This window comes from Pelophylax lessonae, assembly GCF_965119305.1.
Source record: "Pelophylax lessonae genome assembly, chromosome: 5".
In the NCBI taxonomy this organism is placed as follows: Eukaryota; Metazoa; Chordata; class Amphibia; order Anura; family Ranidae; genus Pelophylax; species Pelophylax lessonae.
The window spans coordinates 78541979-78568609 of NC_138772.1; the positions used below are offsets into that span (position 1 = coordinate 78541979).

The window sequence follows — 26631 nt, forward strand, 5'->3', positions numbered from 1 at the left end:
CCGGCTTCGCTATTGGGTTAGGAGCAACAATATCCTGTAGGGAACGTGCTCTCCTGAAAATGATGCTGGGTCTATCTGGAAGAGTGGTATCCAACACTCTATCCCCCTTCAGAACTTTTCAGTGTTTATTAATGATCTTAATAACCCATCTGTGTTGATTAGAAAATGGTTTTATAAATGCTGTCCCAAATCTAGAGTCTTTCCCTTTCACTTTTTTCTTAGGAGCTAATAGGTCCTTACGGTCTAATTCAGTCTAAGTCAGCAAATTGCTGTATGTCTTCTTCCAGGGCAATTGGGTGATAACCTTTTTGAAGAAATCTATCTTTAAGTACTTTAATATCACTTGCCCCAGGGGTGCCGACCATATATTATCTCCCTAAAGTTCATAAGTCTTGAGAGGCCCCCAGGGAGACCCATAGTGAGTGGCATAGATTTGGTTACCTCACGAATAAGAAAATATTTAGATTTTTTCCTATAACCATTGGTAATGCGAACTCCGGCTTTTCTTAAAGACATTACCCAATGTATTAACGAGCTGTAAAAGTGGAGAGGGGCGTATTGCTAGTCACTGCGGACATATTCTCCTTTTATACGGTTATAAGGCTTTATACGGTCTAGAGGTTATGAACCCGTTCAGACTTTTTTTTAGAATTGATTGAAAAGGTTAGTCATAGAATTTTGAATGTTCTTTTCACCATATGAAATTGTTTTTCACTGCATTGTTAGTTGCAGGTTATTTATCATAAATGCAATATTTGTAAGAGGTTTGAGTGGTCAGTTATGTGTGTTTGCACCTAATACTATCACTTTGGTTTCTGTTATTTCTTTTTAAAGATAGCGCAGCAGTTCCTTTCACTTTACTCACTTTCATCTCCCGGTATTCAGGGAGTTCCAGATGCAGCAATCTTTAAGACTACCTAGCGCATCCTTAATTTTTTCTTCTTTTTTTAAGTTTTGAGTTTTGTTTTGTTTTTTTTTTTGTTTTTGTTTTTTGCTGTCTATGTCCCATTGCTGGATTTTCCTTCAGTTCCTGATCCAGGAAATCAGAGGAAATTCCTAAAAAATAAGAGGAAGTAACAGTTGTCATTGGATCAGGTTTAGCTAGACAGGAAAGTTTTAGCTAGACACACACTTTAAGATATATGTTTATGATTAGTTTTGTTGTCTAAAATCTTAATTACATTATATTAATCATAGATTAAAATGGGCATTATGTCCTATGCACTGCTGCCAATGATTTCATTCTTATAAACTTCTAACTAAGCTTTGAAGTTCTAACCTACTTATTTTCAGCAATGTGATAGAAATTACTATGAGCCATGTTATCCGCTGTTATTATATTCTTATGATTTGGCAAAGGGAGATGCACGCATTGGGAAATATTTACTTTTATGCTCCTAATTACAGGGGGAAAATGATTCCATCAGATCTTGAAAGGAGAATCATTGAAGCCAAGCAGAAAGTATGGACCATTCATTACTTATAAGTATTCCATCCCACCATTATTTCTAGCAGAATAGGTTGTAGCTGTTAAAATCTCTGAAAGCAGGAACATCTGGTGCTTTATTATATACTGTATGTAGGATAAGTGATAGAATGCACACATGGCTGGTTTAAAATTAATACTATCTTAATGGAATAGAAAGGTTACCTCTGTGACCCCTGATCCCTGACTTTCAAGCTAAAGTGCCAGACTTTGTGAAAGTGAAGGAAAAGCTAATATTGGAGGGGAGGTGGGGGGCAGTATAAATCGTTCAGTCCAAAGGACTAGTGACCAGCATTGCCCATGGTCTCGCCACCGCTTATATTTCCACATTACTGACTTACTTACTTATTCTATACTGTCTCTATGTATAGAGACAGCCATCTTGGTAGAGGAAGGGCTTTTGCTTCCTTCTGTCAGAGCTTTAGGCAAGAACATCAGTGAGTGGCATAGTGCTGACATCAACAAATCTCACTCTAAATCTCCTGAAACTAGAAGTCAGAGGCAGCGGTGCCAAAGATATCACACTGCAAGTATACAGTCGTGACGCTGTAGGCACACTCACATACCAGGAATAGTTTTGCTATAGTTTTTTAGGAGAAATTCAATCTTCATTTTTTTAGTTCAGTTCCAGTTTAACCACTTAAGCCCCGGAAGATTTTACCCCCTTCCTGACCAGGGCCTATTTTGTGATTCGGCACTGCGTGACTTTAACGGACAATTGCGCGGTCGTGCGATGCTGTACCTAAACTAATTTGGCGTCCTTTTTTTCCCACAAACAGAGCTTTCTTTTGGTGGTATTTGATCACCTGTGCGATTTTTTGATCATGCGCTATAAACAAAAAAAGAGCATCAATTTTGCAAAAATAACAATAATTCCCCCAAAAAAATGTAAAAATCTAATTTTTTTAACATTTTAGGCCAATTTTTTTTTTTACCATATGTTTGGTAAAAAAAAAATCGCAAAAAGCGTATTTTGATTGGTTTGCGCAAAAGTTATTGTGTTTACTAACAAAGGGAAAGATTTTTGCAATTTTTGTTGTTTTATTTTTTAACGCGTAATGGCGGCGATCTGCGTTTTTTTTTTTGCGAGACTGCGACATTGGGGCGGACAGATTGGACCCTTGACTGACATTTTTGACACTTTTGGGGTTACCAGTGACATTACTACAGTAATCAGTGCTATACATATGCACTGTTACTGTAAAAATGACACTGGCAGTGAAGGGGTTAACTTTTTTGAGAGGGAGGGGCTAAGTGTGTCCCTAGGGGCGTGTTTCTAACTGTGATTGGCTGTGGCTTGATGTGTAAGAACAGTGATCAATGGTCCTAGTCGTGCGGCAGTGGGCAAGTGGTTAAACCAAAGACAAATGAACCAACACAACTGGGTTCAGGAAGAAGAGATCAATATATGAACCCAACAAAAACAAATCCCCTGGCAAAAGTATCTGAACCTCCATATACTGATATGCGTATAACAAAAAAATGATATGCGTATAACAAAAAAAGCGTATAACAAAAAAAACTGGAGGCGAGTGGCGCATATCTGCCGATATGTAAAGAATCAGAATCTGCACACGTGGAGTGGATTGTCTTCAATAGTTATTTAAATCTGTTGGCACTTATATAGCACTTTATTTTATTAGCCTTAATCATGTATTTTACATGTGGATCTACAGTAACTTCCTGATACATGTCCATTGTTATAGGTCTTGTGTTCTCATTTTTGTGACCTGGGTCACACCAACCAGGGTCCATGGTGGTATGGGTTTCAATACGTGGTTGTTTTTTATGTTTTATTTACTTACCATGTGCTTTGTAGGGGATGCAAGAAGGCTTTTATGGGTGTCTGATTTTGGTATTTAATATTAAACTTTTTCTTATTATATTTGTATCACTATATGGCCACACAATAATTTTTGTTCTGGAATTTGTTTTTGATTAATTCAGTTCCACTTTAAAGGAACTCATGCTATTCAGTCTGTAAATGATTGAGGGTCCCATCTGTAGTTTTTAGTGAACACAGGAAAGCAGGTTGGACTAGAAAAGTCATTCACCAGTACATATTCTATTTTTTAAATAAGGATATTTACCATCAATAAATATTGGAAAATCTTTGTTTCCATTTGCAGGGATTTGTTCCATTTTTTGTCAGCGCGACAGCAGGTACCACTGTTTATGGCGCTTTTGATCCTCTTGTTGCAATCTCTGATATCTGCAGAAAGTACAAGATATGGATGCATGTTGATGTGAGTATCTATTCTTATGCGCTCAATTTTACTATCCAAGTAGTATCAAAAGAGCTTGTCACTTTCTGTTTTCTCTAGATGATCCTGCTATCGTATAAGTCTTTCACGTTCTTAGTCAGGGCATGTAGCACAGCCTGCATCTCATTATTCATCCCTAACTAGTTACTCACAGCCCATGTGAGCCTGAAAGTACAGCTTCACCTTTGAGCTGTACACCCCAACTGGACAACAAAAAGCAAGAAGGATGAACCAGCCTAGTGCATTACCAGTGGTAACTTTTATTAGAATGTAAAACACGGACAGTTAAAACTCGCAAAGACAAATGAATGTAATGCACCTAAACCAAAAGGCAATCCTAACTGTAGCCTCAATTGTCAGCATTAAAAAACGCAGCATAGACATTCTCCTGAGTCCTGATACCACTGTCCACATTCCCAGCACATTTTGTTTCCCTCAATTCTGTCCACATCACTTTACATTGACTTCACTTTGGTAGCAGAGATTTCTCCCCTGTATCCTCACTACAGTCTGCCACATCTGTTCATCCACTGTCTACAGTAACTTCTCTAGCAGTGCTCCCCCACTGTACTACATTTATGGAAGTCTTCTTCCTAATATACTCCTGCTGCAATACCATTTGCTGCATTTACACCCTTCAGGTTCTTATGATTTTTATAGTATCTGGTATATGCTGCCTTGTAACTGGTATTCTAAACTTAAATGCTATTCTTGCTCTCCTCTTGCTGTCAGATAAGTCTCTGAAGTACATATTATTTTTATTATTACAATTTTACAGGTTCTATATAGTGCCAACAGTTTGCACAACAGAGACAGTACAGTTACGATACAATTCAAGGCAAGAGGGTTGTTAGGGCCCTGCTTCTGAGAGCTTACAATCTAAGCAAGTGATACAAAAGGTAATAATTGTTGGTAGCGGAGTTGTTCGAGCAAATAATTAGAGTTGTTAGACAGAGGTAGGATAGGCTAAGGGCAGAGTATGGGATAGCTGTATGGGTTGCTTTGCCTAAAGGCAGAATAGGAGATAGCTGTTCAGGTTGGAGTAGGGAGTTCTAGATGATGAGAGAGGCAAGGGGCAGTCTTGCAGGAGAGCAAGGGAGGAGGTAATGAGGTAATAGAGTGCAAGAGGTCTCTGGAATAGCAAAGATGATGGTTTGGTTGCTATTTTGAGATGAGGGTGGTGATGTAGCTGTGGGCAGAGTTGTGTATGTCTTTGTATGTCAATATTTTGAATTATATTTGTTGGGTGACCAGAGGCCAGTTTAGGGATTGTTAGAGAGGAGCAGTGGAGGCTGAGCATTTGGTAAGGTTGATGCGTCTGGCAACAGCTTTTATGATAGGCTTAAGAGAACATAGCCTGTTTAGGGCTAGGCCATTGAGGAGGGTGTTGCAGTGGTAAAAGCAAGCTAACAAGTGAGAGGATTAGTAGCTTGGTGGTATAGTTGGTTAGGATGGGGCATATTTTGAAAATGTTATGGAGGTTAAGGAGGGTAGATTTGGACAGTGACTGGACGTGAAGCTGAAAGGGGAGGTCAGAGTCCAGAATTACACTTGGCTTGATGAGAGGGACCGGTAGTCATAATATTGATTTTGATAGAAAAATTAGGGGGGGGGCATGGGGTAGAAGGAAATATTATGAGCTCAGTTTTAGAAGGATTGAGTTTTAGAAAGTAGTGTGACATTCATACTGATTTATCTATTAATAAGTAATGCACAAGGAGACTAAAGGGTTAAGTGGAGGAGAAGAGAAATAGATTTGTGCGCCATCAGCATAGAGATGGTATTGGAATCTATGCAAGGTTATCAGCCGACCGGAGGTGAAGATACAGAATAGAAGGGCTTCACGGACAGAGCCTTGGGGACTGCTAAGGAAAGAGGAAGAGGAGAGGAGGATGTAAAGTTTTAGGTGACACTGAAGGATTGTGTAGCTAGGTAGGAGGAGAACCAGGAAAGAGCAAGGTTACCGATCTTACGTAACATTTCAAAATATAGTTGTGCGTAGCATTGCCTCTTTCTGATAAGCACTAATCCCTTCTGCTAAGCCCCTGTCTGATAAACCCCATCCCTCCTTTCTTTCTACTAAGCCCTGTCCCCCTGCTGTGTGTTCAAACAAGTCATACATTTGAAAGTCTATGAACTGGTATTCCTTACCACACTGGAGATGACGTGTTTTCAGTGCTGGTTAGGTTCTGCATGACCTAGTTACTGTACACCAGCCATTACTAGCTATAGATTAATTACTGAACAGAAGATATCAATCAGAGAGGGAGGAGTTGTTTGCGGGTAGTACAATATACGTTTCCTAAAGACAACTAACACCAAAATATGTTTTTGGTGGTCATGGCCTATCGCTACTATCAAGGCATTGGGTAAGAGATCCAGGCAAGGTGATCAAGATAAAGACTTTATTTTTGGTACAGGACACATAACCCAAATTTAAAAAATCATGGGACCTGCAGTGACAAGTATGTTTTTTCACTATGGGCTTCCCCACTTTGCTTCTTGAATGTCTTTTTGTGAAACGGACTTAAACTTTGAGTTTAGGTTCCCTTTAAAATGAAATGCAGATATTTCAGGTTTGGATATACGAGACTTTAAAACCATCTGGCAGCCAGCCAATTACTGCCAAGTGTTTTGGAAAGGAACGAACACTTATGGCTTGTACTCCTCTAGCAGCAGGTACAGGTTATGAAGCTTTTATACAAAGGACTTACTGTATGTTACCTGAAAATTTGCTTTTCCCTCTCACAGGCGGCATGGGGTGGAGGATTGCTGATGTCAAGAAAACACAGATGGAAGCTGAACGGTGCTGACAAGTGAGAGCCATTTGTTTGTTCGTGTCAGGCACATTTTCATACCTTAGCTGACTGCAGCAACAAACACGCAGGCGGGGAAGAGAAAGGACTGTCTTATTTCCTTCGGCAACTTTCAGTTCATTAACATCACTGGGTGGGAGAAGCAGTGCTGTGACATTTCCTCTGGCCACCCCTGTACTATTTTCATGGTCTGTCTTTCCCTCCTTGTACTGATTTGGAAGCAGAAATAATTATCTGAAGCCTCTAATCGGGCTTAAAAAAAAAGCTCAGATGAACATTATTTGCACCAAAACTGACTACATAGCAAGTAGCAATGGGCAAATTAATTAGATTCATTCAACTGGCAGTCTTATAAATTCAAACCAGCAATCTGCAATGTGAATCCTCAGCATTAAAGAGAATGTCAATGGGGAAACTTCTTCATATACATTCAGATGTGGACATACCTGCGCAGCCGCCCAAACTTCCCCATCATTGCCAAATGCCTGGCCCTTCTGACATGGAAATCTCTGACACTTTTGGGTAGCGTTAAAGCTTGTTTATTGCTTTTAGTCTATAACTATAATGGGCAGCCTCACTGGCCAGTAAAAAGGGATGGATAAGTTTTGGTATTATAGCTTTGCCAGTCAGAACAGTTTAGAGGTTCATCCGGGGCAGGAACGTTTTGAAGATTCCTCACACTTCAAACCGGCAGCAGTAGGCCGAGCCCCCTTTGCTCTCTATTAACAGAGTTTCTTAAATTGAACTGGTAAATGGGATCTTTGCTTGTAGATGCTTTTATTTGGGCTAAACTAGGTATTTCAGGCCGCAGGGCATAAAGCATACTGAAAGTGAATGGGTAAGTCATTCAAAGAATTTCTTTACCAGTTTAGAAGCAAATCAATTCACCTAACAAGTAGTGCAGCACATCCAGTTGGGTTCATGCCAACATGTTTACGGGATCAGTCATTGTCACTTGCAATTTTGGGAACAAGTATAAGTGATATACACATAGTATAGTTTATGGAGTATTCATAACTCCAACTATCATATACACAAAAAAAGTAGAAGCTGCATGTGGTTACTTTTCCTTCAAAAAATGTATGAATATAGGAACAAATAAGGCTGTAAAAGGCCATGGTCCCTCCTGTGCTTCATGTGTCAACCATGATGAGGCAAAGGTGGGGGTGGTCACAGTCTCAGCATTATTCCTAAGAATATCATAGTTTGTATTTTATATTTAGATATCCAAACAGCTCCAACACTGGAAAACTTTTGAGTTTTTTTTTTCCAGACTGAAGAACTTCTTTAAAGTTTACCACTTAAGCCCCGGAAGATTTTACCCCCTTCCTGACCAGGGCCTATTTTGCGATTTGGCACTGCGTGATTTTAACGGACAATTGCATGGTCGTGCGATGCTGTACCCAAATGAAATTGACGTCCTTTTTTTTCCCACAAACAGAGCTTTCTTTTGGTGGTATTTGATCACCTGTGTGATTTTTTGATCATGCGCTATAAACATAAAAAGAGTGACAATTTTGAAAAAATAACAATATTTTTAACATTTTTTATATGAAATTCCTCAGAAAAAAAATGTAAAAATCAAAATTTTTTAACATTTTAGGCCAATTTTTTTTTACCATATGTTTGGTAAAAAAAAATCGCAAAAAGCGTATTTTGATTGGTTTGCGCAAAAGTTATTGCGTTTACTAACTAAGGGAAAGATTTTTGTCATTTTTATTGTTTTTTTTTTTTAACGAGTAATGGCGGCGATCTGCAATTTTTTTTGCGGGACTGCGACATTGTGGTGGACAGATCGGACCCTTGACTGACATTTTTGACACTTTTGGGGGTACCAGTGACATTACTACAGTAATCAGTGCTATACATATGCACTGTTACTGTAAAAATGACACTGGCAGTGAAGGGGTTAACTTTATTTGAGAAGGAGGGGTTAAGTGTGTCCCTAGGGGCGTGATTCTAACTGTGATTGGATGTGGCTAGTGATGTAACAGCAGAGATCTACGGTGCTACATAGCAGGACCGTATGATCTCTGTTGTTACACAGGGGAGAATGACAGACGGCTTTGTTTACACTAGCCGCCTGCCTTTCTCCGGGTGTAACCGACGATCGCGAGTGACCGGCGGACATCGGGTCCGCCACTCACACGCGCGGGAGGGGCCGTGAGCGAGCGGGAGCGCGCCTCCGGCGGCGCGCGCTCGCTCCCTAGAGCCTCACAGGCTAGCGACGTAGATCTACGTCGCTTTGCCTGTGAGGGGCTGACTGCCGACGTAAATAGTCGTTAGGCAGTCGGCAAGTGGTTAAACATCTCTTATTCAGCACAGTAATAAACTAAGAAAATACAGTCTTCCTCTCCTTGACTATTGTTGATCATATGATTGGTTCTTTGCTGCCTTTGAAAATGATCTGTTTGGCAGTAACCTGGTGTTTGAAATGGTTTCTTCCTGAAGACCTGAACTTGGAAAAAAAATTAGCTTCTTCAATGCACTTGAAAGTTTCAGCTCCTTGCTCTGATTGCTGTGTATCTCCCTCAAGTTAATTAAAGCCTAATTGAAATCTCAAGTCTTGTAAATTCATATCAGGTGCAGAAAAACTGCAAGTATTCAGAGTCCTACCGCTGATTATGTTTGCAAAATTATCACAGCAGCTGCAGAGATAGCCTACTACACTCTATGAAGTAACAATGTTCTCTCTGCAGAGCTCTGTCTCCTTTTGAGTCAGTGATAGAGCTTTCAGAACAGCAGGGAGTGTGAGTTTTGCTGATCGGAGAGCCCTAGCTCTGACACTGAAGGGGGCCTATCAGACCACAGAGACTGTGAGAGACCACTGCTTCCACATAGAGTACAGAAGTCTTTCTCTGCACAATACTGGCAGGGGACAGACCTTGTTACTCATGCTGTGGCTACTTTATGAAATAAACTAAAAGTAAGACTCTCAACACTTAACTTTTTACTGCACTCTATTGAAATCTATTATTCGCAACTAAAACAATTTTGATTAGGCTAGACCAGGGGTCTCCAAACTTTCCAAGCAAAGGGCCAGTTTACTGCCCTTCAGGATTTTGGGGGCCTGGACTATAGCTAGTGGGAGTGGATAATGCCTTGGCCTCAGTGCCTCATCATTGGTTTTAATGGAAGGAATAGTGCCCCATTGTTCTAAATAGGATGAATAGTGCTCAATTGATAGTGTCATTAGGGGGAATGGTACCCCATCATTGGTATTAGTTTCTGGAATAATGCCCCAAGGGCCAGATAAGGGCAAGCAAAGAGTCACATCCGGCCCCTAGGTCGCAGTTTGGAGACCATTGGGCTAGACTCAAACCAACATGTAAAACACTGGTTTGCACAAGAACTTTCAAACATCGTGAAAGTTCGGAACCGAATAACGAATCCCATTTTGAAGTCTATGGGACCTAAACTGGAAAATCAAAAGTGCCCATTTTGAAGCCTTATATGCAGGTATTTGGGCATACATTGGTTATGGGGGTCTGGATACTGCCCTGGGGGACATGTATCAATGAAAAAAAAAGTTTGTAAAAAAGATCATTTTTAAATGAGCAGTGATTTACTGATGCTGAAGTGAAAGCATAAAAATTATAAATAACAACAAAAATGAAAAATTCCTTTAAATATAGTGCCTGGGGGGTCCCCTTATTCTGCCTGTAAAGTGGCACATATGTACCGTGCACAGAACCTGTTGCAGCAATAATGACATTTATAAAGCCAAAAAAAAAAGACATTTTCCCTGCAAGTTTTCTTTAACCACTGTATCCCCGGAGGATTTGGCTGCTCAATGACCAGGCCCTATTTTTTGCGATTCGGCACTGTGTTACTTTAGCTGACAATTGTGCGGTCATGCCATGCTGTACCCAAATAAAATTTACGTCCTTTTTTCCCCACAAACAGAGATTTCTTTTGGTGGTATTTTATCACCTGTGCGATTTTTATTTTTTGCTCTATAAAACAAAAAAGAGCGACCATTTTGAAAAAATAACAATATTTTTCAAATTTTTTATATGTAATTCTCAAAAAAAAAATGTAAAAATCAAAATTTTTTAACATTTTAGGCCAATTTGTTTTCTGCTGCATATTTTTGGTAAAAAAAAATCTCAATAAGCGTATTTTGATTGGTTTGCGCAAAAGTTATTGTGTTTACTAACTACAGGAAAGATTTATGTCATTTTTATTGTTTTTTTTTTTTTTAACTAGTAATGGCAGCGATCTGCAATTTGTTTTGTAGGACTGCGACATTGCGGCGGACAGATCGGACCCCTGACTGACATTTTTGACACTTTTGGGGGTACCAGTGACATTACTACAGTAATCAGTGCTATAAATATGCACTGTTACTGTAAAAATGACACTGACAGGGAAGGGGTTAACTTTACTGGTGATCAAGGGGTTAAGTGTGTCCCTAGGGGCATGATTCTAACTGTCAAGAGGCGTGGCTAGTGAAGTAACAACAGAGAAATGCGATCCTATAAAGCAGGATCACATAGCCTCTGTGCTCACTTCAGGGAGAATGATAGGCGGCTGTGTTTACATCAGCCACCTGTCTTTCTCCCTCTGCTGCGGGAGATCGCAAGTGGCCGGCGGCCATCAGAGCCGCCGGTCACATGCGCTGGCTCCCCAGGTAATGAGCGGGGGTGGGAGCGCACCGCAGCCGTATAGTCTCGTGGGCGAGCGACGTAGGTCTACGTCGCTTTGCCTGTAAGCGGCAGAGTGCTGCAGTAAATGTACGGTGGGCGGGGCGGAAGTGGTTAATTTGGAAATAACGCTTTGGGGAGTCAGTCAGTATGATGTGGCCACAATATAGTGCAACAGGAACAAGATTAGAGATTTGTTTAAATAAATCTGGTGTCTCTTTTGCAAACTTTGGATAGATGTAACAGGTTTGGAAAAATTGGTCTTTGGGTGTTGAGGGTGCCTTCACACCGTAACCCTATAGAGGTATATTGATGAATCAAGTATTGGGTGTGCATTGTCAAGAAACAAGTGGCTGACGCTGTGTTCTCCATGCCTGATGCTGGGGCTATGGCCCGAATAGTTGTGGACAAAGAGGCAGAATAAGCCACTCTGGCAGCTTCAGTGGACTGCATACCAGTCTCTGCTTAGGTGATAGAGGATGAGGAGGATGAGGATGGTTTAGTAAGCCAGTCCACTACCTCCTCTGCATGCTGTGACTGGATAACGTGCAGTAATACACTAAAATATATTGTGTTAAAGATACACTAACACACTAAAATATACTGTATTAAACGGCATGTAATGCACTGAAATATACTGCGTTAAATGGCATGTAATGCACTAAAATATACTGCAATAAATGGCATGTAACGCACTGAAATATACTGTGTTAAATGGCATGCAATGCACTGAAATATACTGCAAAAAATGGCATGTGACGCACTGAAATGCACTGAAATATACTGCGTTAAATGGCATGTAACACACAGAAATATACAGCATTAAACGTCATGTAGCGCACTGAAATATACTGCGTTAAATGGCATGTAGCTTATAAGGGGGGTACGGCGCTCAACCAAATCACATACATAAATTAAATAAAATAAATTAAATAAATATATACTGTATATACTGTATATATTTATTTAATTTATTTTATTTAATTTATGTATGTGATTTGGTTGAGCGCCGTACCCCCCCCCCCCCCCCCCCCTTATAAGCTTCATTCACATTTTTTACATTTTACATTGCAGCTCACAGTTGGAACCCTCCTTTTTTCCCCACACATATATTATTGTTAACATGCACCAATAATTTAATATCAATCATCATTATATTTATTTTTATTATCCTTTAGCGCAGGTTTTTTGGTGATTAACACCAATTTTTTCCAGTTAAATGGCATGTAATGCACTGAAAAATACTGCAATAAACGGCACATAACGCACTTAAATATACTTCGTTAAACGTTTACTAACCCATTGAACTTTACTGCAGTAAACCTAACCTGACTAATGTAGAAACGAATGGTCACTACACTCACAGTGACTGAACTATTACTAGATTCACATTAACCGATACTTTACACTTAACATAGAATCAGAATAGTAAACTATAGCACACTTACTCTCTAGTAGCCCTGTTCTATTTCTCTCCACGCCAATATCACACTACAAATGGCCGCTATTGAAAGAATAATTTTATAGTGTGGGGCAGGACTAAGAGCAATAAGCTATGATTGGATAGAGTCATCATTACTGTCTCCAATCATGGCTCTGACAGTGCTCCGTGCCCTGATTGGGCAAAGCTTTCATTGCTTCAGCCAATCAGGGCTTCCAATGCACTGTGCAGCGGGGCAGTGCATTGTGGTCATTCAGCAGGCCGAACAAAAGGTCGAAAGCCCTGATAATTTGGGTGTTCGTTGAATGGGCAAACAGCCATTGTTCGGCTTGAGTTCATGTTCGAGCCGAACTGTTCGCCCTTCCCTATTGTGCATCACATAGTAACTGGACTTGTTTAGACTGTTGTATGGGAGCATTTAGTTAAGGGAAAATCACCATTGTATGAACACATATAATAAAGACAAAACATTTTCCTAAAGGCACATTTTCACTGCAGTACAAATATTAAAACCTTACTTTCTGCAACACGAATCTAGGCTGTGATGTACACTGAAATCCCAAATTATCCATCATTACGGCTAATATGACCCAATTGGGGATGGTAATTGCTCTACCACCCAGGGATTAAAGCTTTAGAAGTACTGTGATGATCTCTGACATACATAAGCACTGAAATAGAAGATTTAACCGATTGGACAACATTTTTTAAGCATGTCAAATCTGAATGACACGTTCTTTTCTTATTGCAAAGAAACTTTCCTCTCCTGCCTAAAATGAAGGCTCAGAGAATTTACATATGGTATAGCTTCACTGGTATATTTGTATTGAAAATGAACATAATTTCAGGGTATTATGCTCCCTAATTACAGCAGTTACACAGAAAATAAAGCACGCCTTGGCCGGGTGTTGGCTTCTCAGAAAAGTGTGCTGCTAAATAATTGCAGCACTACAGCTTAAATGGGGCAGAGAGAACAAAGAATTCTGTACTGAAGGAGAGGTTAGGGTTCAGGAGAAAATTATGCTTTATTAACCACTTCATGGCTCTCTACAGTAGCAGCCAATCAGGTTTAAACTTTTATTTTCCAGCTGTCATATGCAGTAAAGCCTTTAGATGAAATAACGCAGGACAGTTCTTATTTAAAACATGCCAATAAATTAAACCAAGTGAGATAATCACAAATAGTGCTGCCTACTCATTTTAACCATCAATCATTAAATAATAAAACACATTTTTTTATTGGGGGTTGCTAATATTTCATGTAAGTCTCTTTATTACTCACAGCCTTGTTATCTGAAGCATGGCGGCAGCACAATGGCTTAGTGGTTAGCACTCCCACATTGCAGCACTATAGACATTGGTTTAAATCTCAATCTTGATCCTACCTGCATGACTTTGCATGATTTTCTTTTAGATAAGATAAGATCCTACACTCCATAGACATGTGGATAGGTTAGTTGGCCCTAGTATATACTGCATAGGTATTCATGTAAAATTGAGATAGGGACAATCAGGGCCAGTACAAGGAGTGCGCAGGAGGGGCGGCTGCCCTGGGCACTGTGGTATCATGGAGGTGGGGGTGCTGCGAGGGGATTGAGGGGACCGAATTTGCATTGAAAGGGGGAATGTAGGGAGTGGCAGGGGGTAAGAATTGTTCTAAGAGGGGAAATTTGGGTGTGTGTGCTAAGAGTGGTAATTTAGTCAGATTTGTGCTGGGGGGGGGGGGGAGAGTAGTTGTGCTTGGAAGGGGGATTTGGGGGTTTGTGAAGGGAGGGGGGGAATTGATCTAGGAGGGGAAATGTTTTTGTTGGGGGGTATGCTCAAGGTTTTGTGCTAGTAGGGATGATTGGGGGCTATATGTGTTAGGAGGGGAAATTTGGGGGAGAGGATTTATGCTAGGAGGAGGGATTGGGGGGGGGGGGATTTGTGCTGGGAGGGGGATTTGGAGTGGGAGGATGTATATTTGGATGATTGGGGGGTATTTGTGTTAGGAGGGGACATTTGGGGGAGAGGATTTATACTAGGAGGAAAGGTGGGGGGGAGGGATTTGTGCTGGGTGGGGGACTTGGAGTGGGGTGATGTGTACTTGGATGATTGGGGGGTATTTGTGTATTTTGTTTGGGGGGGGTGGACATTTGTGATGGGGAGATTTGGGGGGTGGGGGGGGCAAAAATTTGTGGCGGGAGAGGATATTTCAGCAGGGGGGCCAGATTTGTACTGGGAGGAGGGAGAATAAATGCTTAGGGGGTAAGCTTGCAGATTACTGTTCAGCTTTTTGAAAGGGATATTTGCTGACACATACCGCTCATGCAAGTTGGGGGGGGGGGAGCACAGTTTGGCTCTAGATGACCTTATCCCAACACTGGGGACAGTAGATTGTAAGTTCTGTAAGACACAAGGGTTGATTTACTAAAGGCAAATACACTGCACAATTTGCAAGTGCAGTTGCTCCAGAGCTTAGTAAATGAGGTAAAGCTTTACTTTACAAAGAATACCCAATCACATGGAGGGAAATTTAAAAAAAAAAAACAGCATTTTGCTCGCACATGATTGAATGATGGAAGTCAGCAGAGCTCCCATTCATTTACTAAGTTTTGGAGCAATTGCAATTGCAGTGTTCAATTGCACTTGCAAAAGTGCAAAGTTTGTTTTCCTAAATAAACCCCACAGATGGCAAACAACCAATCCCCATTCTATCCAAAATGAAAAATGTTAAGTGGAACTTCACTCTCTCAATCAGTATTGACTATTCTTAATACTTATGCTGCTAGCATTAGTAAATAGTTAGGAAAATAGATCACATATACTTTGTTTTTCCATTTCTTCAGTTACTTCCTGGTTTCCAGGCCTAGGCAAACAATGTCATATATTGTCATACAGGAGTCTTCAAGAGGGGGGGAGGGTATTTCTCAGCTAAGCACACATTTCTGAATGCATGCCTGAGCTAGGGGAGATGGAGTCCAGAGATTAAATGCTACATGAATTATCCACTTTTAATCAAGATAACAACTGCCAAAAATACTAGTGGGTGTTTTCAGTAAATTAAAGCATGGGGACATGGATGGATGGATGGATGAGTTTTCTTTGACTAGAACAAAATAATTAAACAGTGTTTTTGGTTTGTGGTGCCCAGATGCACTGTAGTTCTGTTTTAAAGTACATACATTACATATACATGGCTTATAATTAACATCTTCACTTTTTTTACAGAGCTAATTCTGTGACATGGAACCCACACAAAATGATGGGTGTTCCTCTTCAGTGCTCTGCTCTTTTGGTTCGAGAAGAGGTAAATCTCCTTGAAGGGAAACTATTGTCTTTTTAAAATTTTGTATGTGAATCTTTTCATGGTGGGCCCAACTCCAGCTTAGACCAAGATTTAAAATTCATAGTCATAGCACCTGCTAAAAATAAAAAAGCAGCACTGGCTGCTGCTATACTCTCCTGATCTCCAGTGCTGTCCACTTGCAGATTCACCAATTTGGCACTGTAATTCTGCTCCCCTTCTGGGTTTAATGATGTCTTTGGTGGATAAAACAGCTCCCATATATGCATACCTGCCAACTGTCCCGTTTTTCCCGGGACAATCCCGGCAAATAGGAGCCTGTCCCGGGTAATTTACATTGTCTCTGTTAATCAGGGACAATGTAAATCATTAAAAAACACTTTAGAATTGCAGGGAATTGTGATGAGAATTTTAAACTTTAGGCAGAAGTAGTGCAGCTGAATGGGAGAATTATTCCAACTCTGCTACTTTGGCCTCAAGTTTTCAATTCCCTTTTCAAATTTCTGTAATTCTCTCTTTATGAAGTAGACCCTATAATCTGATAAGTAGACGGAGATTAATTATGCAGAATGGGCGGAGCTTCAGGGAAGTGGGTGTGGTAAGTAATTGATAGCTGTGCTGCAAAGTGTCCCTGGAAATTTTTTTCAAATGTTGGCAACTATGTATATGTATATACATGTGTATATAAAACAGCTCCCAAATATGTATATACATATGTATATACATTTCATTTCTGTATTAAGCTGCTTGCCTGGAGGTAGAAGGACAGGTAAGGACTGGTAAGGTCAGGTAGGGACTCATATTGGAAGCACAAAGAGTCCAAAGCAGAACTGCAGCCCTAGGTTCCTGTGGGGTTGTAGAGGCTTTTAGTTGATTGCTGCAGTCACTTCATATGAAGGAAAAGGGATGAAGGTCAGATGTGAAGCCAGGGACACTTTATAGTAACTGGCACAAGAAGATTATTAATTATCATACAAAAGCCACTAATTCATGTGAAATGGGAGATTCCTTTATCGCCCCAAGCTGGACGGCATTGATTGATTGTGGCTCCTTATGTCTTTGTCACGTAGGCATGTCATGAGTCTTAATTTTGTCAGCATAAAGTCATATTTCTAAAAACAAAAAGTGTTTATTTTGAAATTTTACTAAATTGCCTTGTGAAGGGGCTATTAAATTACATTGCAGACAGTTAAAAATAAGAAAGATACTTACCTGTAGCAAGAAACCTCACAAACATTTTTAAATGGTTGCTGGAGATAGACTTAATAAGCACCACATCCTAATATTAGTAAGGATAGTCTAGAAATTTGTTATGGGACTTTTAAGGTGCAAACACACAAATAAATGATGGAGAAAAAATCATTTTGATAAAACCAATTTTACAAATTTTTATTTAGCAAAAATTACAAACATTGTTTTAAAAGCAAATAAAAGGAAAGAATAACTGTATAATGCCTGCTCAACATGTTTCGCCATCTAGCGATAGCTTCTTCAGGAGACTGACAGGCATCTCTAATAAGTTATTTCCAAAAAACTAAACTGTGCTCCATATAGGAAAGGACCAAGATGGAAATGCCTTTAGATATGACACTCAAGGAAAAAAATCCCCCATTTTGCATACGATGTATCATAGAGGGGGGAAGAGCCAAGCCTCAGGTTTTACTCTGATATATCTAATCTGTCCACAAGATATGAATAAAGCCCCAACCTTGAATAAGAAGGGAGGAACTCTGTTGTATATGTATATATATTGTTTATTTTGCAGGTACTTGAAGCTGCACCTCTTATACCGGTGACTTTATCTTCAATAATACTTTTGTATACAGGGTTTAACTAAAAAAAGTTTAACTGGTCCAGGGAAAGGAGGATTCTCACAGGCCAATATCCTCATGTTTCAGCTCTGGCTGGATATAGAAATTTCCTAAATTGGAATTGTTTCCACATATTTGGGAAATCCTGTCTACAAAAGTATTATTGAAGATAAAGTCACCGGTACAAGAGGTGCAGCTTCAAGTACCTGCAAAATAAACAATATATATACATATACAACAGAGTTCCTCCCTTCTTATTCAAGGTTGGGGCTTTATTCATATCTTGTGGACAGATTAGATATATCAGAGTAAAACAAGTGGCTTGGCTCTTTCCCCCTCTATGATAAATTGTATGCAAAATGGGGGATTTTTTCCTTGAGTGTCATATATAAAGGCATTTCCATCTTGGTCCTTTCCTATATGGAGCACAGTTTAGTTTTTTGGAGAGAAATAACTTATTAGAGATGCCCGTCAGTCTCCTGAAGAAGCTATCGCTAGATGGCAAAACATGTTGAGCAGGCATTATACAGTTATTCTTTCCTTTTATTTGCTTTTAAAACAATGTTTGCAATTTTTGCTAAATAAAAATTTGTAAAATTGGTTTTATCAAAATGATTGTTTCTCCATCATTTATTTGTGTGTTTGCACCTTAAAAGTCCCATAATAAATTTCTAGACTATCCTCACAAACATTTGTCCATGTGCTTGCTAAGCTAGGCACCGCCCCTGAGGATTCTGATTGTTAATTATAAACTGGTGCACATTTTGTATATCACAAATGTGTTTTGCTGCCGGTATGATGTCTTCATGAATAATGGCTATGGGATTTGTGGGGCTTTCTGTATAGAAATACTAGGCTGCATGCTTCAAGGGTGTTTATGTATGCTGAGATTTGTAGCTGAATGGTAGCAGTTTTTTTGGGTTACCCACATTTTGTCTAGCACATGTGCAGAATCTATATTTTGTACTTCAGTGACTTAGGCAAAGTAAAATACAGCATTAATCAGTAATTTATTATAATGGTTTGACCAGGCCTGCAGTGAAAGTCTCTGTGAAATGGCTGCAATTATGTTGTGGTTTAGGGGAGAGATCAGTAGTAATTTAGTCATTTCCAGATTTTTCAGGAAATACTTTGCACTTTATGTTGTTATCCTCCACCTTTAGAATTTCTAATGCACTGAAAATGTATCCTTTGCTGCACAGTTTTCTTGCAGTGTCCATTATGGACTTGTCTGCTTATATGGAATTTTCCATTCCTTGGAAATAAAATATTACCAGTGTTTTAAAATAAGACCAACATTGCTGGACCTATAAACAGGAGATAAAAAAGCAGTTTAAATTGTCATTTTTATTTATGTAATATATATGTATTGTCTTGTAGGTTAAATAAAAAAAAAAAAAAAAACATTTCTTACTGCAGCTCATGTTAATGCATTGGGTATACAGTATATGTATTGCTTGGAATGACCTTTGATTTACACAGTATATATATATATATATATATATATATATATATATATATATATATATATATATATATATATATATATACTATATATATATATATATATATATATACTGTATATATATATATATATATATATATATATATATATATATATATATATATCAGTGCCAAAATTAGTACAGATATGTTTTTTCTAGGTGCTGATATGTGCTGCTAGCCTATTTAAAATGAATAGATTGCCCTAATGAGGGACACCTTAATGATGTGCAGAATGCATAACTGTAATTGGGCCCTAAAAGTATTACTGCTGAGCAATTATCCTGGGTTGTTTCTTTCATTACTTTCTTATTGTGCAGGGATTGATGCAGAACTGCAATCAGATGCATGCGTCCTACCTCTTCCAGCAAGATAAGCACTATGACCTTTCTTATGACACTGGAGACAAGGCCTTGCAGTGTGGACGTCATGTGGACATTTTCAAGCTATGGCTTATGTGGAGAGCAAAGGTAATGAAAAGTCATATACATTATCACAATGCATTCCTGCCAACTTCTGGTGGGAAATATTGGCAATTTAGGGATTGAAAGATGGGAGGAGCGTAACATGAAGTAGCATATTGTGACCAAATTATTAATGTTAGTTTAAAAAATAGTGGATTGTAGAAACCACATTTGGGCTGTAACCATTGCCTAATTAGGACTGTGCAGCATACAGAAACTGTGATTAGCACAGGGAGCGCTACCCCCAAAGGAGACGCTGAGATTACACTGGTTCCTTCCCAAATCAATGCAAGGCAGCTAGGCACACAGCAACAGTCCATCCACTGTAGATCAATGAACAGTCTAGGGCAGTGATGGCGAACCTTGGCGCCCCAGATGTTTTGGAACTGCATTTCCCATGATATTCACGCACGCTACAGTGTAGTTAAGCATCATGGGAAATGTAGTTCCAAAACATCTGGGGTGCTAAGGTTCGCCATCACTGCCCTAGGGATATCTTTTTTTTTTTAAGTTTATTTGCTAGTAGAACCTCGGATAGGGGGTCTAAGGTCATGTAGGATGCTCCAAACAAATTATATTGCTAGTAGGGGACTACTACTATAAGCAGCACTATGAGTTTTTTCCATTCAACCCAATGGTCAGCACAACAGTTCAGCGGTGGGAGCCACTGTACTAATGATCCAATTGTAGTGTTCCGACAGGGAGACAGCCATTGGCTGAGAGCGCTGATCAGAAACGGTCGGCTGCTGGTTTTCCAGCATGCTTGTCCGACAGAACCGGTTGACATACACACGAGCCAAATGTCGGCCGCTTTTTATTAAACCGGCCAATGTCAGCTGGCATTTGTCCCATGTGTACGGGGCTTTAGACAGTTCATGGTTCAAAACTGGTGACCGTGAAGCAGAGTAAACATGAAGATGGGCTTTGGTGAAATACAGCTCACGGCTGAGGACCATGAATCAGTTTTATCACAGATAGAGGGCCTCTACTCACGATATCCTGGCAATACTAAGTTCAGAGGGGCAGCCTCCAGCAAGGTAGTCTGGTCCCTGGTCCAGAAAGGGAAGGGGGAGTCCAGGATTGAGCAGTCCTCCTGCCCTCCAGCATGCAGATCCACCCCCATAGAGTGAAAAAGACAATTCACCCAGGGTTCCAGACTATTTAACAGGAATCCAGCCACCCATTGGGTACACCTCTTCAGGGATTAGCCAGGCCCTACTAAAAATCCAGGCACAATATTTGAATTCTCCCTCTCTATACTCTAGAAGCTTCTTCTAGAGGCAGGGGGAAGCAAACAAATCCCAACCTGTGAGGCCCCAAACAGCCACAACTACACAATCCCTGCTCCTGTGATTACAAAATAAGCCCAAAAATAACATTTATACCATCCTATCTGAACAATGTTAGTTGCCAGAATACTCTACTAGGCTCTCTCTCTGCAGCACCCAATACTACTGAAAAATGTTAAAGCGGTCCCGTCATTAAAATTTCCACTTTAAATAAATCATTAAAGCACCTGTCAGCATTAGGCTTCATTTACATGGCAGCGGAGAACTCTACATTGTAAATAGAAGAGTACATTTCTGCACCATAAGTACAGTTGTCTGCATACAGCCTACCATACAAATCAGTGATAGGCTGTGGGTGTATGCTTGTAACCACACTTCCAATTTACATGTGTACAGGGATGGATGTGCGCCCCTGGATGCATACAAACATCTGCAGCCTGTCATTAGATTGTACAGGTGGTTGCATGCAAACACCTGTACTCCTGGTGCAGAAATATGTGCTTCTATGAAGGGTGTTGGACCCTGTGCAGTCATATTAAAGTCTAAGTTCATCTTTAAAAAAAATAGTAAATGTACATATTTTTGCAAGTAAAAAAAAATGTGAATTTACTTTTTTTGTAAGGAGCCTGTAGAGTATTGCACCCGCAATCAGTAAATCACAGGTGCAATAACAGGCTCCTGCATTCTCTTCCTACAGCTCTTTGCCTGTACTTCTGTATGGGCTGTCAGTTTCAGAGCAGCAGGAAGAGTGCAAGGACTATAAAGGCTCTCATCAGCATGCTCACAGTTCTTGTAGTTCATTCATTCATAGATCTTTGGATGTGTGGGCGGCCCTGATTTTTAAATGTGACATTGGTTGTGGGATAGATGATCTCCCCTCTGCTGTTAGATGGGGCTCAGGGGGCAAGGGGGCCTGCTGCATAGTAATATGCTACATGTTACACCCTAATGGCTCTTTCACACGGGCGTTCCGTATGTCCGTTTTTCATCCCATCCGTTTGCGGATGAAAAACGGACATAATGTATCTCTATGTAAATACGGATGACATCCGTTTTTCGTCCTTTCCGTTCAGTTCAGTCTTTGGAACGGAAGAGAACCCTATTTTTTCTTCCGTTCAAAAAAACGGAACGGACGCAAAAACGGATGTCAGTGGTGTCATCCGCTGACATCCGTATTTACATAGAGATACATCATGTCCGTTTTTCATCCGCAAACGGATGGGATGAAAAATGGACAGACGGACCTGATGACACAAGTGTCATCCGTGTCCGTTTCAAAAAAAAAAAAAAAAAGGACCTGATCGGGCAAAAAAAACTGAACGCCCGTGTGAAAGAGCCCTTAATATAGGTGTAACATGTAACATGTTACTAAAGGTGAACCTATCCTTTTGAAGTATATTTGAGCCATCACTTTATTAAAATGTTTAAAATAGAAATGAAAGGCAAAACATGTGTGTAGTTCTTTTTCCCCTTTTTTATAAGTGATCACATACCCTCTGTTCTCAGCTGCAATAGGATCTTAGAGAGCTGAGGAAGGAGAAACAGCAGCACTGATTTTCCCAGTAATTGGCTGTGCAGGGGGAACGTGTCAGCACAAGTCTGAATATTGGAGGAGAGCAGGTTGAGTTCCCAGCATAGCTAGAAAACTGACCACGCTGTTCTCTCGTGCCTAGTGTGGTCAGTTTGTATTAGAAAAGCAGAGTGACTGGCAGTACCATCAAGGATTTCACATAAAGGAAGCAATTCAAAGAGAACAGGATACAAAAAAAATTAAATAATTTACTTCCCATTTATGATGACTTGAACATTTTTAATTTTTTTTTAAATTGGTGTAGCGTAAATTGGTGTAAAATCAGGGATAGGAGTTATTAAACTCATTCATTATTTATTTATTTATTTTACACATTTGGTTTATTTACTAAATGAGTCGAGCATGTTCACCTTGCAAAGTGAATTTTAAATTGGAAAGAAATGTTTGCTCAGGGTAGTATCCATTTATCATCCAAGCATACCTAATCACATGCAAAGAAAACTAAAGAAACTGGATTCCTGCGTGCACATTGTATGATTTAGTTTAGCAGAGTTTTACCTCATTCACTAAGCTACAGGAAAATTCCCTTGCAAAGTGAAAGTTCTCACTGTTAAGTGAACAGCCTTTACTGCTTTAGTAAATCACCCCATTGTTTGTATTACAAATGCATTGGTTTTTTAGGTTAATTTTGAAAAGATTTCTCATTTTCTTTATAGGGGACAACAGGATTTGAAGTTCAGATTGATAAATGCTTAGATCTTGCAGAATACCTTTATAATAAAATAAAGAATCGAGAAGGATATGAAATGGTCATCGATGGAAAGGTGTGTCCTTTTACTCTTTAGCATGACTGATATGTGTATGCATGCATTGGAAGAATGCATTCAATTACTTCTTTACTGAGTTGCTCAATTATCTTGGTTTCAGGCAAATTCTCTAGACAGAATTTCCAGTCACCCCTTGTACAGTAAACTGTTCAATTTACATCAATGTTATTCTTTCTGTTTTGTGAGTGGCTGTGTCATTTAAATTAACCAGAAAAAGAGTAGAATAGAACCATTTCCTCATTCATACGGAAACAGATTTTATTAGAGGAATTGCATCCTATTTAAGTGACATAATTTCTGGTAGCTGTCTTGGTTTTCTTTACAGTGATGAAGGTTTTAACCACTTAAGCCCCGGAGGATTTTCCTGCTCAAAGACCAGGGCCTATTTTGCAATTCGGCACTGCGTGACTTTAACGGACAATTGTGCGGTCTTGCGACGCTGTACCCAAATTAAATTGACATCCTTTTTTTTTCCACAAACAGAGCTTTCTTTTGGTGGTATTTGATCACCTGTGCGATTTTTATCTTTTGCGCTATAAACAAAAAAAGAGCTAAAATTTTGAAAAAATAACAATATTTTTCACATTTTTTTTTATATGAAATTCCCCCAAAAAATGTAAAAATCTAATTTTTTTAACATTTATGGCCAATTTTTGGTAAAAAAAAATCGCAATAAGTGTATTTTGATTGGTTTGCGCAAAAGTTATTGCATTTACTAACTAAGGGAAAGATTTATGTCATTTTTATTGTTTTTTTTTTTTAACTATTAATGGCGACAATCTGCAATTTTTTTTGTGGGACTGTGACATTGCGGCGGTCAAATCAGGCCCCTGACTAACATTTTTGACACTTTTGGGGGTACCAGTGACATTACTACAGTAATCAGTGCTATACATATGCACTGTTACTGTAAAAAGTACACTGGCAGGGAAGGGGTTAACTTTATTAGTGATCAAGGGGTTAAGTGTGTCCCTAGGGGCGTGATTCTAACTGTACAGGGGCGTGGCTTGTGATGTAACCACAGAGACATACGATCCTACATAGCAGGATCATATGATCTCTGCAGTTACACCAGGGAGAATGACAGGCGGCTTTGTTTACATCAGCCGCCTGCCTTTCTCCCTCTCCAGCGGGAGATCGCTAGTGGCTGGCGGACATCGGAAACGCCGGTCACTCGCGCGGGGGTGCCCGTGAACGAGCGGGGGTGGGAGCGCGCCTCCGGCGATGCCTGCTCGCCCCCGGCGGCGCGGGCTAGCCCCCTGCAGGCTCCCGGGCGAGCGGCGTAGTACTACGTCGCTTTATCCAGGAGGGGCTGACTGCCGCAGTAAATATACTGTGGGGGGTTGGCAAGCAGTTAATTTATTTATTATTATTATTATTATTAATAATAATATTATTATTATACAGGAGTAGAGAGATAGATTTGTGTGTCGTCGGCATAGGGATGGTACTGGAAGCCATGGGAGTTTATCAGATGACCAAGGGAGGAGGCAAAGATTTAAAAGAGGAAGGGTTCAAGGACAGAACCTTGGGGGATCACTACAGAAAGAGGAAGTAGAGAGGAGGAGACAGAATTATAGGTAACACGGAAGGAGTGCTGTGATAGATAGGAGGAGAACCAGGATAGAGCAGAGCCTTGAAGGCCAAGAGAGTGGAGTTTTTTTTGGGAGGAGGGGATGGTCAACAGTATCAAAGGCCACAAAGAGGTCTACAAGTATGGGTATGGAGTAGTGCCATTGTTTTAGCAGTTAGTAAATCATTAGTGAGTTTTAGTAGGGCAGTTTCAGTGGAGTTTAGTAAAAGAAAGCTGGACTGTAAGGGGTCTAGAAGGTTGTTAGTAGGGTAGGAGCTCAGCAGTGGCGGCCCGTGCATAGCGGGCGCCAGGGCGCCGCCCCCCTACCCCTAAAAAAAAGAAGAAAAAAAGAAAAAAAAAAATGACAGCGAACAAATAACGTTTTTAAAAAAAAAAAAATTGGGTTCGCCGGCCTTTGTAATGGAAGTGGTGGCTGGGGGGGGGGGGGGTGGGGTTACGTCCCAGAAGAGGCGCCGATTGGCAGCCTTCTGGGGGCGTAACCCGATCGCAAGTCCTTGCGATTGGACACCCCCACTTTCGGATATCCTGGCTGTGATTGGTCCAGTCTCCAGCCTGGACCAATCATCATCCAGGACATCCGATCCCTGACGTCACAATGGGGGCGGTGCCGGTGCGTGAGTCAGTCACTCACCGTCACCGCCGCTCGGAGGACGAGGGAGAAGCCGCTCTCCTTCCCGCCGCCGCCGCCGCAGAGAGGACGGACTGGATCGAGGAGGGAAGAACCCGCCGCCGCCGCCAGGTAAGTGCATTAAATTGAAGGGAGCACGCACGCTGCACTCTGCATTGATTGGGGGACAATGCTGTGGGCACTCTGCATTTATTGGGGTACATTGCTGTGGCACTCTGCATTTATTGGGGTACATTGCTGTGGCACTCTGCATTTATTGGGGTACAATGCTGTGGGCACTCTGCATTGATTGGGGGACAATGCTGTGGGCACTCTGCATTTATTGGGGGACAATGCTGTGGGCACTCTGCATTTATTGGGGGACAATGCTGTGGGCACTCTGCATTTATTGGGGTACAATGCTGTGGCGTTCTGCATTTATTGGGATACAATGCTGTGGCACTCTGCAATCATTGGGGTACAATGCTGTGGGCACTCTGCATTTATTGGGGTACAATGCTGTGGCGCTCTGCAATCATTGGGGTACAATGCTGTGGCACTCTGCAATAATTGGGGTACAATTCTGTGGCACTCTGCAATCATTGGGGTACAATTATGTGGCACTCTGCAATCATTGGGGTACAATTCTGTGGCGCTCTGCATTTATTGGGGTACAATGCTGAGGTGCTCTGTATTTATTGGGGTACAATGCTGTGGCGCTCTGCATTTATTGGGGTACAATGCTGTGGGCACTCTGCATTTATTGGGGTACAATGCTGTGGGCACTCTGCATTTATTGGGGTACAATGCTGTGGTGCTCTGCATTTATTGGGATACAATGCTGTGGCACTCTGCAATCATTGGGGTACAATGCTGTGGGCACTCTGCATTTATTGGGGTACAATGCTGTGGCGCTCTGCAATCATTGGGGTACAATGCTGTGGCACTCTGCAATCATTGGGGTACAATTCTGTGGCACTCTGCAATCATTGGGGTACAATTCTGTGGCACTCTGCAATCATTGGGGTACAATTCTGTGGCGCTCTGCATTTATTGGGGTACAATG

The 26631-nt window shown here is 40.6% G+C and overlaps 1 protein-coding gene across 1 annotated transcript in view; it reads left to right on the forward strand.

The window, feature by feature from the left end:
• Positions 1-26631, forward strand: part of GAD2 (glutamate decarboxylase 2) — a 144888-nt gene that overhangs the window by 112474 nt on the left and 5783 nt on the right. The window contains exons 9-14 of the mRNA XM_082259090.1: positions 1408-1462; positions 3616-3732; positions 6502-6566; positions 15864-15942; positions 19574-19723; positions 23254-23361. Coding sequence (XP_082115216.1) covers positions 1408-1462; positions 3616-3732; positions 6502-6566; positions 15864-15942; positions 19574-19723; positions 23254-23361 — 574 coding nt within the window. The remainder of the gene's footprint in view (positions 1-1407; positions 1463-3615; positions 3733-6501; positions 6567-15863; positions 15943-19573; positions 19724-23253; positions 23362-26631) is intronic.